Genomic DNA, 12,066 nt, shown 5'->3' with positions numbered 1-12,066 from the left:
TTATTGTCAAATTGGTTTCCATACAACACCCAGTGCTCATCCCAAAAGGTGCCCTCCTCAATACCCATCACCCACCCTCTCCTCCCTCCCACCCCCCATCAACCCTCAGTTTGCTCTCAGTTCTCAACAGTCTCTTATGCTTTGGCTCTCTCCCACTCTAACCTCTTTTTTTTTTTTTTTTTCCTTCCCCTCCATTTTAAAAATAACTTAAAGTAGTGATAGTTTTGCTAATAACATAGTGTAATTTAAGCACTTAATTACAGTTATAATAAAAATTATGCAAGTGAGCACATTTAAGCACATATACTAATAATGTTAATTTCAAGATTCAAAGATATCTTATAAGAACAAAAATATGCCTGAATGGATGATTGGAAAATGAATTAAATATAGATTACCTTTGGTAAAATATTCTTATCCTTTGATGGTAATGTCTTTTTGGCAAGAATGCAAGGATTTAAAGTAGATGTACTAAAATTCTTAGGAGTGACTCCCTTTAAACAAAATTCAGGAAAAATAATTTCAGATCCAAACTGAAAAGAAACCAAGAGAACACAGTTACAAATATCATGAATAAAGTTACAAAGATCAATACATCTTAATGCGATGTAAAAGTTAAGAAAACCACATGTAAATATATTTTTGATTCCTCAGCTCAAAATGTGATTCCTCCATTTATGAACACATCCTTCCTGTTTCAACTTACACATGGATCTTTTTATGAAAAGCTCTCTTTGGCCCTACAGCAGCCCACAAGAGTCTATTAAGGCCATTCCATGCAACCACAGAACCAAACAACCTCCTTTACATATACTTGTTCAATATCTGGCTTCCTACCAGTCTGTAAGCTCTGCAAAACACAAGCCTGTCTATCTTATTCACCACAAATCCTTAGGACAACGCCTCATACATAGTTTGCTTTCAAAATAAGTTGGCAAAAAGACCAATTCCTACAGAAGTAGTAATAGTAGAGGTGTTAATAGTAACGGTAACAATGAGAGCTAATATTTAATGAGTGGTTACTTTGTACTTTACATAATTTAACCTTTACAAAAATCTATGAGGTAGGAACTATTATTACACTTATCTTACAGATGAAGACAACTGTGGCACCAAATGGCTAAATATTGCCCTATAGGTCACACAAAATTAGCAAGAAATAGAGTAGGGATTTGAATGCTGACAATCTAACTCTAGAATCTATGTCTTTGATCACTACAATGCACCTACATTAAAAGCTATTCTCCACCAAAGCAAGTGATTTCAAGTTGTAAATGCATCCTGTGGGGTACGAACATTTAATTTCCTATTCATAAAACAATAGAAGAATTGCATGAAAAGAACCCTGCCCTTATTTGTCTGTATGCAAACATGCAGTTTCAAAAAATGTATACAAAACCAATTCTCATCGTTAATTTTATCTTACACTCTTCCAGCTGACTGTGTGGCTTGTTTATGTTAAAATCACTTGCAGAGGTTTGCCTGTAGGTTTAACTTTCCAAGGTAAGGATGAGGCAGCATGAAAATCAGCAAGAAGGACCCAATCACATTAATTCCTATTTTCTTAGCACAAGTTTTACTAAGCCATAATTAAGGGTGAATTGAAAAGGAAAAAAAAATCTACTAATTAGTGCAATAAATCTTCATAGAAATGCAAGGCCTAACTCATGCTCCCATGTCACCCTGAACATTAAGAAACTTTCTTTGGTTTTGCCTATCTTCAAAAATATATACAATACTAGAAATATATTTATTTTAACATGGACATAACTTACAAAAGCCACCAAACATATTCATTCATTGTAAGAGATAGCAAAATAAAATTGGAGCCTCACAGAAAGTTAAGATTAGTGGGGCTGAACTAATCAGTTTCATCTTGTAGTTGAGAAATCTGGGATCGTGTAAGGTTACAAAAAAGTGTTCAAATTAGAGAGCTGGCAAAGTAATCTTGAAAAAGAAAACCAAAGCAGGAGGCATCACAATCCTGGACTTCAAGCTGTATTACAAAGCTGTAATCATCAAGACAGTATGGTACTGGCACAATAACAGACACTCAGATCAATGGAAAAGAATAGAGAACCCAGAATGGACCCACAAACGTATGGTCAACTAATCTTTGACAAAGCAGGAAAGAATATCCAATGGAATAGAGTCCTTCAGCAAATGGTGCTGGGGAAACTGGACAGCGACAAGCAGAAAAATGAACTTTCTTACACCATACACAAAAATAAACTCAAAATAGATGAAAGAAAGACTTAAATGTAAGACAGGAAGCCATCAAAATCCTCAAGGAGAAAGCAGGCAAAAACCTCTTTGATCTTGCCCGCAGCAATTTCTTACTCAATACGTCTCTGGAGGCAAGGAAAACAAAAGCAAAAATGAACTACTGGGACCTCATCAAAATAAAAAGCTTCTGCACAGCAAAGGAAACAATCATTAAAACTAAAAGGCAACCAACAGAATGGGAGAAGATATTTGAAAACAACATATCAGATAATGGGTTAATATCCAAAATCTATAAAGAATTCATCAAACTCAACACCCAAAAAACAAATAATCCAGTGAAGAAATGGGCAAAAGACATGAATAGACGCTTCGCCAAAGAAGAAATCCAGATGGCCAACGAACACATGAAAAAATGCCCAACATCACTCATCATCAGGGAAATACAAATCAAAACTAAAATGAGATACCACTTTACACCTGTCAGAATGGCTAACAACAATTCAGACACAACAGATGTTGGTGAGGATGCAGAGAAAGAGGATCTCTTTTGCACTGCTGGTGGGAATGCAAGCTGGTGCAGCCACTCTGGAAAACAGTATGGAGGTTCCTCAAAAAACTAATAATAGAACTATCCTACGACCCAGCAAATACACTCCTAGGTATTTATCCAAGGGATACAGGTGTTCCATTTCAAAGGGGCACATGCACCCCAGTGTTTATAGCAGCACTATCAACAATAGCCAAAGTATGGAAAGAGCCCAAATGTCCATCAACGGATGAATGGATAAAGAAGATGTGGTATGTATGTACATATATGCACATATATGTATGTGTGTGCATGTACATGTGTGCACATATATGTGTATGTGTGCATGTGTGTACACATATGTCCATATATATGTATACATACAATGGAGTATTACCCGACAATCAAAAAGAATGAAATCTTGCCATTTGCAACTACATGGGAACTAGAGGGTATTATGCTAAGTGAAATTAGTCAGAGAGACAAATATCATTATGACTTCACTCATATGGGGACTTTTAAGATACAAAACAGATGAACATAAGGGAAGGGAAGTAAAAATAATATAAAAATAGGGAGGGGGACAAAACATAAGAGACTCTTAAATATGGAGAACAAACAGAGGGTTGCTGGAGAGGTTGTAGGAGGGGGGATGGGCTAAATGGGTAAGGGGCATTAAGGAATCTACTCCTAAAATCATTGTTGCACTATATGCTAACTAACTTGGATGTAAATTAAAAAGATAAATAAAAAAAAAAATTAGAGAGCTGGTTAGTAGAGAGCAGTGATCATGTAAAGTGGTACAGGTAAAAGAATATGGTCTAAGCAGTTTTCCAGTGGTTTATACACGCATTGAAATAAAGCAGCTTGGATATCGCTTCTCGGCCTTTTGGCTAAGATCAAGTGAAATAAAGCAGCTTGGATAAACAACATGAACTCAACTAATGTCAAATTCTGTTTTTTTTGTTTGTTTGTTTTGTTTTTATTTTTTTTTCAACGTTTATTTATTTTTGGGACAGAGAGAGACAGAGCATGAACGGGCGAGGGGCAGAGAGAGAGGGAGACACAGAATCGGAAACAGGCTCCAGGCTCTGAGCCGTCAGCCCAGAGCCCGACGCGGGGCTCGAACTCACGGACCGCGAGATCGTGACCTGGCTGAAGTCGGACGCTTAACCGACTGCGCCACCCAGGCGCCCCTCAAATTCTGTTTTTAAAAGAACGTTAGATTCTAGAACTGTAGTGTCCAAAACATAACCATGCTGACTATTTAAATTAATTAAAATAAAGTTAAAAATTCAATTTTTTGGTTGAAGTAGTCATGTATAAAGTGCTCATAGCAACATAAGGCTAGTGGCTACTGCATTAACACAGGAAGAATATTTCTATTACTAAAGAAAATTCTTCTCAGATGTTGCTATTCTAGAACATCTTTATAAGGTACATTTTCATTCAGATTCATTTAAACTATCTGCATTGTAAATAAAGTTGAAAGCCCTGCTTTGCAAATGGTGATAACTGAGAAATTCACTTACCTTTCTTTCCCATATCTGAATCTTTCCCCTCCATAATTCCTTTGAGTCAATAGCATTTTTGAGATCTTCTAAAGATATGACATTAGCAGAAAGGTATTCTGCAATTTTCTGATAATTTCTATAAATAAAGGATTATGATAGTTAAATACAGGGTTTCATATCCTACTTAAATTTAATGGTTATGGTTAACTACAATCCTAAAAGGCAAAAATGCAAAGTTTCTACCGCTGCTTTTATGTACTAATATCGTAGAATGTTCCTTAAGTCACTCTCTGAGGGAGTCTCTATCACATGTCCATTTAATATTGGCTTAAGTGTGTCAGATAGATACATACGTGCATATACACATACACAGATTTAATATTAGTCCTTTATGTTCAAAGGGAGAATTGCTCTCCTAATTTTTCCCCATACATCTTGTATGGAATCCATAATAGTACTTATCACAGACTATCATAACTATCAGCATTCCTATTTCTCCCTGTATTTCAATGAACAAGATCAAATGGCACCTTCTTAACTCAACAGCATCTATTGCTGTGCTTGGCATAAAGTCAGTACTCAATACACACTTGTTAAATGAAGAATATCACAAAGTTAATAAATCCAATGGAATACTTAAGGATCAAAACAGTAATATACAATTGATCCTTACTAAAATATAAATCACAACAATATATATCTATTTCTACATTGCACATAAAACAAAAAAACAAATACATCACAAATCCAGTGTATCCATGGTAAAACAGCATTGATGACACTTACTAAACACTTAAATATCTCAGAAATACTAAATATGAAATAAGAAAAATCCAGATTTTCTCAATAAACCTGTAATAACAGTATGACATAAAACTATCTTATCACATTAAAAAAATCATCGGGATGCCTGAGTGGCTCAGTTGGTTGGTTGTCCAACTTCGGCTCAGATCATGATCTCACGGTTTGTGAGTTTGAGACCCGCATTGGGCTCTGTGCTGACAGCTTGGAGTCTGGAGCCTGCTTCAGATTCTGTTATCTCCCTCTCTCTCTGCCCCTCCCCCACTCATGCTCGCTTGCTCTCTCTCTCTCTCTCTCTCTCTCTCTTTCAAAAATAAACATTAAACAAAATCTTCAAGTGATAAGTTATTAAAATTAGGATGGCATGTTAATTGTGAAAACAGATTACCAGAGAGCAACCAAATATGAACAAAGAAGCTTACATTACACAATTATTTCCTGCTATAGTTATTTTTGCTGAATACCATTCCTTTAAATGTTTTAATGCTCCTATAGTAGGTAAACAGTCTTTCAACTTGGGAGGATCTTTGTCAGAAGGCAACAGTATTACATCTATCATTGCTCTACCTAGAAAAAGAATAAGGCATTTTCATAATTAAAAAAATACACATTTAGAAGTTCAAAATTTCTAAATGTTCATCATTTGATTTAAAGCCATGTTATCTTGAAATAGCTAACATAACAGAAAACAATGAACTCTATCATAATTACTTGCCAGTTATGTACCAATGCTTAATTATACACATTGCTCTTGAGATCATCAATGCTATTGTTGTACTGAACAGAGAAACAGAGAAAAAAAAATCTGTGCAATTTCGGTATATTTTTCTATACTTAATTTATACAAAAAGGAATGAATTAATATAAAATTGTAATGGTCAAATAAATTATTTTTTATAGGACAATAAAACACTCAGAAAACTCAATTATATTGACAATATCATTGGTTCCTAAGAAAAAAGTATAACTTCATGAAACTTCACATTTTATAAATTTATAAATTTACCAAAAAACCTAGAAAATGTTAACAAAACCGAACCAAACAGAAATTCGATAATGAAAGCTTTCTATTTTGCTAAAACAGCAATTGCATATTTCCATGCATATTCTGAATTTGACACATTTCATTTAAAAAATTGGTATGTTTATTTATCTATGTATTCAGTTATTTCCCACATAGAATCTTTTATACTAAGATAGGATTTTGAATATAAGGATCAAACTGTGAGCTTTCAAGTCCTTCATGGTAATCACATTTGCTTTACTCATCATTACATACTCAGCTCCTAGTATAATACATGATCTATGATAGATGCAACAAATGTGTGCTTAATAAATGACTTTCAATAATGAAAAATATTCAAGAAAGCTCTTCAAAAGTATGTATAGATGCCAAATTGTACCAGGTTTTAGATGCCAGCTACTTGATTGACACAAGGAAAGATAAATTTCAGAGAGGCCACAGCTTTAAGAATAGCATGATACAGTATTTCATAAAATATACTTGTCATTATTGTAAAAAAAAAGGGGTGGGGGGCTCTGTAAACAAATGCTGAGTGAAGGGCTTCTTTTACCGTAGAATTTTCTATTTGATAAAGTATACAGTGACCCCACACCTTAAAAGATGTTGCCAAAATGATCTAGGTTAAAGAACTTGTTTTTCCAGGAATTGTTATAGGACTCATGTTCTACAGAATGTACTATGTAAAACAATGGCATATAGTGGAAAGATTCTTCAGTAATAACTAAATAAGGAAATGGAGACTGGTATTTAATTTTCTAAGTTCTAATTTTTTTCTAACTAAATAAAAACAAGAGAACTGTAGTATCTCAGTAATACACTTTATTAAAGCAGTGAAGTATGTTTGATATCAACTTCAATTAAGAAATTATTTTTCATTTTGAGTTTCAAAATTAGAAGTGAGAACATAAGCATAAAGGCTGAATTCATCACTCATTCATAGGAAGTATAAGATAAGACATATTCCCAAAAGTAGTCATAAAATATTACCAGGAGCAGGAAGTTTGTCAGACAATTGATGCAAATTTTCTGCAGATTCTTCATACAGGCTAAAACAAAAGGGTAAGTTAGAAAAGACACACATACACATACACATTACATATAAGCATAACAGGTAATATTAACTAAATGAATCTACGTGCCAGATACTATGAAGTATGTTAGATACATTATCTTGATCTTCAGGACAACCCACGAGGCACTACTATAATATTATCATCCTTACTTTAAATAATTTGCCTACAGTCACATAACCAGCAGGTGTAGAAAGTAGGATTCAGAGTCCAAGTTAGTAGCCACATCCCCAAAAGACAAACAATAAAAAGGGAAAAAAACTCCCTAAATTATATCTAGTACATTAAATATAAATCATAACTAATAGACCAAACATTTTTCTGAACCTTAAAAGTACAGTATTGCTAAGTGTTTAAAAAAGAAGGATACTGCTTTTCTCTGAATGGCATACAACAGCCCTGACTGGAAAGTAGGATGATGTCCTCCAATTCTTCAAAATCTTTTCATTTTATCCAAATGATGAATTTTTCTTTTTCAAAAATCTATTGTATAACATAAAATTACTTAAACCCTTTATTAGAAACCTGCCATTATCTAGAAAACTTAAGGCATCTTATGATAAAGCATAGTTTTCAAGCTCCCTCTTGTGGAAATAACTATTAGGTCACTTACTAGAAATAATTACTTTTACGCTCCTTATCTTTTAATAATGGTGGGAAAATACGGATGCTAAGAACTCTAAGGCTAGAAGGCACCTTAGAAATCACCTAAAAGGATCTCAACACTGTATAGACAAGATAATAAAGGACCAGAGAAATGAAATGACTGGTCCACAATCAAGTAACTAGAAACTGCCTCTACTGAGCCCTGGGTTTATACCCTTTCCTTGGTTCTACAATGTATCCTTTCATTAATCAGTACAAACAAATATAAATAAAAAACAGGAAAATGGAATTTTTAAAGTCTGCAGTAATTTATAGAAGTATTATAATATATGATTACTATAGTAAACAAAAGTAGTTTTTGTAATGAAATATTATGGAAGACTAAAATGAAAGGTATTAATTATGAGTCAAAGATGGGATATTTCATGAAGAGAAAAATAATCACAACTTATATCACCTGGACCAACTTATATATTATACCACAATTCAAAAAACCTAAAAGTGAAGCCAATCATCTATATAATTCGCAGAAACTCTATGCTCAAGATATACATAAATTGAATAAATCATATATATCAACCTCAAATAGCAAAATGATAATCATAATTTGAGTTTGAATGCCAGTTATTAACCTCAAATTCAAGTTTCTTTTTTTAAAAGTGTATTTACTTTGAGGAGAGAGAGAGAGAACCAAGATCATGCTAACACCTACAAATGAGTTGTTTTCCCTCTCTTTTCATCTCTGAAAGAATTTATCTAAAATGGATGCTATTCCTTAAATATTTGGGAGAATAATTTGGTGAAGTCTAGCCTAGAGTTTGATAGTGGGAAAATTTTTTAACAATTCAATTACTTTATTATTTTTTTTAATGTTTATTTATTATTTTATTTTGAAAGCGAGCGAGCAAGCCTGAGTGGCGGAGGGGCAGAGAGGGACAGGGAGGGAGAGAAAGAATCCCAAGCAGGCTCTGTGCTATCAGGGCTCAAACTCAGGAACTGTGAGATCATGACCTGAGCCCAAACCAACAGTTGGACGTTTAACCAACTGAGCCACCCAGGCGCTCCATTACATTCAAGTTTCTCTTCAAGCTCTTAAAATTCATAATCAGACAGAATTATCTTCAAGAAAGTGACATATTGGGGCGCCTGGGTGGCTCAGTTGGTTGAGCGTCTGACTTCAGCTCAGGTCACGATCTCACGGTCCGTGAGTTTGAACCCCGCATCGGGCTCTGGGCTGATGGCTCAGAGCCTGGAGCCTGCTTCCGATTCTGTGTCTCCCTCTCTCTCTGCCCCTCCCCCATTCATGCTCTGTCTCTCTCTGTCTCAAAAAAAAATAAACGTTAAAAAATTAAAAAAAAAAGTGACATATTAGTTAGAATGTCATTTTTTATGATTAATGCAATTGTGTAAGCTTAAGAAGCTAGATATTTTCAGATACCAATTTTTCCATTTTACAGTTTTATTCAAATAAAAGGCCCAAATTGCCCATCTCCCAAAATAGAGTTGAAAATTTCAATAACTAAAATTTCCTTCCTATGGCTGCTAAAAAAATATCATTTCCACTCTTGTGGCTGGAATACTGTGTACTGTTAAAATATTTTAAAGATATTACAGAAAGCATATAAGCATACTCAGCCAAGGATAATGATTCTCTGCTATTACTATCTTCTTCCTCAAAACACTCAGCGCTCAAACATTCTTCAATATTTGTTTGAAGAACATCTTCAATTTCATCTTTTTCTGTACCAAAATGTATCTCTTCCCAGTGAGAACTGCAAAACTAACATATCAAAAGATTGCATTAAATAATGGGTTTCTGAAATTACTTACATTGGCAAAGACATTCACTAATGCCTATTTTTTTCATTTCTATTACCTGATAAAATCCACATATTGCCTGCACTGCAAAGAACCACTTCTTGGGAGCAGGTATGCCGCCTACCGAACATGCTTGAAAACAAAATCATGCTTATTAGAAGAAAGGCGTATCACAAATAAGCAGATGCTATAGTATCTATACTTAGAGAATTATATAATTTTTATTACAGTATATAGTTCTTCACGATATATGTGTGTATATGCATATACATATATATTACATGGATCTTTTTAAAATCTCTAAAAATTTAAATAGAACAATCTGCCCAAAGAGCAAAATTATTCACTCACAATGAATACTTTTATTTTGTCACAACTCAAAATCCATACTATTTTAATCATCATTTCAAACACTAAAACCTACCAAGAAAAAAAAACCCAACACCCACTTAATTACTACTGAGTCATGCAAAACTGCGTAAGTGATAGTAAGAGATCTAGTTCCCGCTTCAAAGACAACAAAGGTCTGGTTCAGCCTGGCCAGAAAGAGAGAGAGGAGATAAAACAATAGCCTCATGACATTTTCTACTCCCCTCTAAAGCCATTTCAAAATGTTGTTGTGTATCCAACATGCAATTGTAACTGATGGGGGAGTGTGGGGCAAGTTGAGGGCAAAATACAGGTGGGTACCCTCCCTCCCTCGGCCCAGTGGAATATTGTTTGGACACTCCTGGCTACCCAAGAACAAAGGAAAGGGGTTTAAGTACTTGCTATGGTAATGTGGGAAACTAAGGCAAATGAAAAATTAAATCCCCTTACTGCCTATAGCCCAACGACAAGTCCTTGAAACCAGCAGAGTGACCTCCCTCTAGGAGCTCAGCTGCCTGGAGGATGACACTTTGCTGGGGGCAAAAGAGAATCTTAGCTTAACATTATCCCAATTTCGAGGATCCTGTAAATCTACTTCCATTATCTCAACTGCCCCAAGATATATGCTAGCAATCATACTCCAAGCTTATGGCCCTGATATACAACTGGAGGGTCTCCTGACTGAGATTTTATTAAACGGTAATAAATGATGTTTCCCTAGCAACAGGTAGCCCCTGAAGGTCCTGAAAACCTTGCTTCCAAAATTCCTTGGAGAGTTACTCTATCCCTGACCCCCTCCCAACCTGAGGGTATATAATGAGTTTACCTGTCATGACCCCATGCAGCTCTCCCTACCCCTGGGTCCTGTCTCCATGCTTTAATAAAATCACCTTTTCGCACCAAAGAGGTCTTCAAGAATTCTTTCTTGGCCTTCGGCTCCAGACCACCCCAGCATCACCCCAAAACTTCATCATAACTACATTCATTAAAGGTACCAATAACTAATGTTATAAAATCTGATAGCTCTTACCACTGTTGTTACTTGACCTCTCAACATAAGAATAAGAAAGGAATGAAAGATGACACAGTTGACTACTTTCTCCTTAAAACACTTGATTTCTGTGGAACCTATCTTTCCAGCTACTCCTCATGCCTTTAAAAACTGGTGTTCAGGGGCGCCTGGGTGGCTCAGTCGGTTAAGCGTCCGACTTCGGCTCAGGTCATGATCTCGCGGTCCATGAGTTCGAGCCCCGCGTCAGGCTCTGTGATGACAGCTCAGAGCCTGGAGCCTGTTTCAGATTCTGTGTCTCCCTCTCTCTGACCCTCCCCCGTTCATGCTTGGTCTCTCTCTGTCTCAAAAATAAATAAACGTTAAAAACAAACAAACAAACAAAAAAAAAAACTGGTGTTCAGTTCCTTTAAATATTGGGATTCAGTTCAAGATTTTCTGCTCTTCTCACTATCCATAAACAATCCCATCCTTTCTCATAGTTTGGACTGACATCTACATATTGATGATTCTATTATCTGTATCTCCAGCCTTACTTTGCCTTTTGAGTTCCGGACACACGTATCCAACTTTTGCAAAACATTTTCAATTTGACATCTTACAGGGCAACTAAATACGTGTTCCAAATTGAACATGTCATTTGATGAGGTCTTGGGGTGATAGTGGGGTTCAGAGCTGACAGCCAAGAAAGAATTCTTGAAGATGTCCTTTGGTGCAAAAAGGTGATTTTATTAAAGCAAGGAGACAGGACCTGTGGGCAGAAAGAGCAGCACTGGGGTTGTGAACAGTGACTACTAATATACCAAGGAGTTGGGGGAGATAAAGTCAAGAGGGAGTTTCTTGAAGAGATTTCCATATGCTAAAGAGGACTCACAGATTACTGGAGGCCTAGCTATTATCAAGCTAAGGTTGTTTTTCCCTCTAGCAAAGCATTAGCATTAAGATGGTAGGGAGTTCCTGGAGATTAGGCTATTAATAAGATTGTTTTTTCTTGTAATATTAGTAAGATATTTGTAAACTAATGGGCTCTATCAGTTTAACCATTTGTTTTCTGTCCTTTCCTTTGTTCTTGGGCAGCCAGGAGTGCCTGAGAAATATCACAC

General features: G+C 35.5%; 1 protein-coding gene across 4 annotated transcripts in view; it reads right to left on the bottom strand.

Moving 5' to 3' along the window:
* The window catches only part of MTBP (MDM2 binding protein), an 80,170-nt gene that overhangs the window by 64,544 nt on the left and 3,560 nt on the right, over window positions 1–12,066 (bottom strand). For 3 of the 4 annotated variants that reach the window (XM_040494328.1, XM_040494330.1, XM_040494327.1), the window contains exons 3-8: window positions 9,644–9,717; window positions 9,399–9,547; window positions 7,079–7,137; window positions 5,490–5,634; window positions 4,285–4,402; window positions 399–533 (exon numbers count right to left, since the gene is read on the bottom strand). In XM_040494328.1, the coding sequence (XP_040350262.1) occupies window positions 399–533; window positions 4,285–4,402; window positions 5,490–5,634; window positions 7,079–7,137; window positions 9,399–9,547; window positions 9,644–9,717 (680 nt within the window). The remainder of the gene's footprint in view (window positions 1–398; window positions 534–4,284; window positions 4,403–5,489; window positions 5,635–7,078; window positions 7,138–9,398; window positions 9,548–9,643; window positions 9,718–12,066) is intronic. The other variant, XM_040494329.1, reaches the window with a different exon arrangement.

The sequence above is a fragment of the Herpailurus yagouaroundi genome, unplaced genomic scaffold, assembly GCF_014898765.1.
Source record: "Herpailurus yagouaroundi ecotype Mexico unplaced genomic scaffold, PumYag 186, whole genome shotgun sequence".
NCBI lineage: Eukaryota > Metazoa > Chordata > Mammalia > Carnivora > Felidae > Herpailurus > Herpailurus yagouaroundi.
Note: the sequence above shows the minus strand (reverse complement) of the source record. Positions and strands in the feature narration are given on the sequence as shown.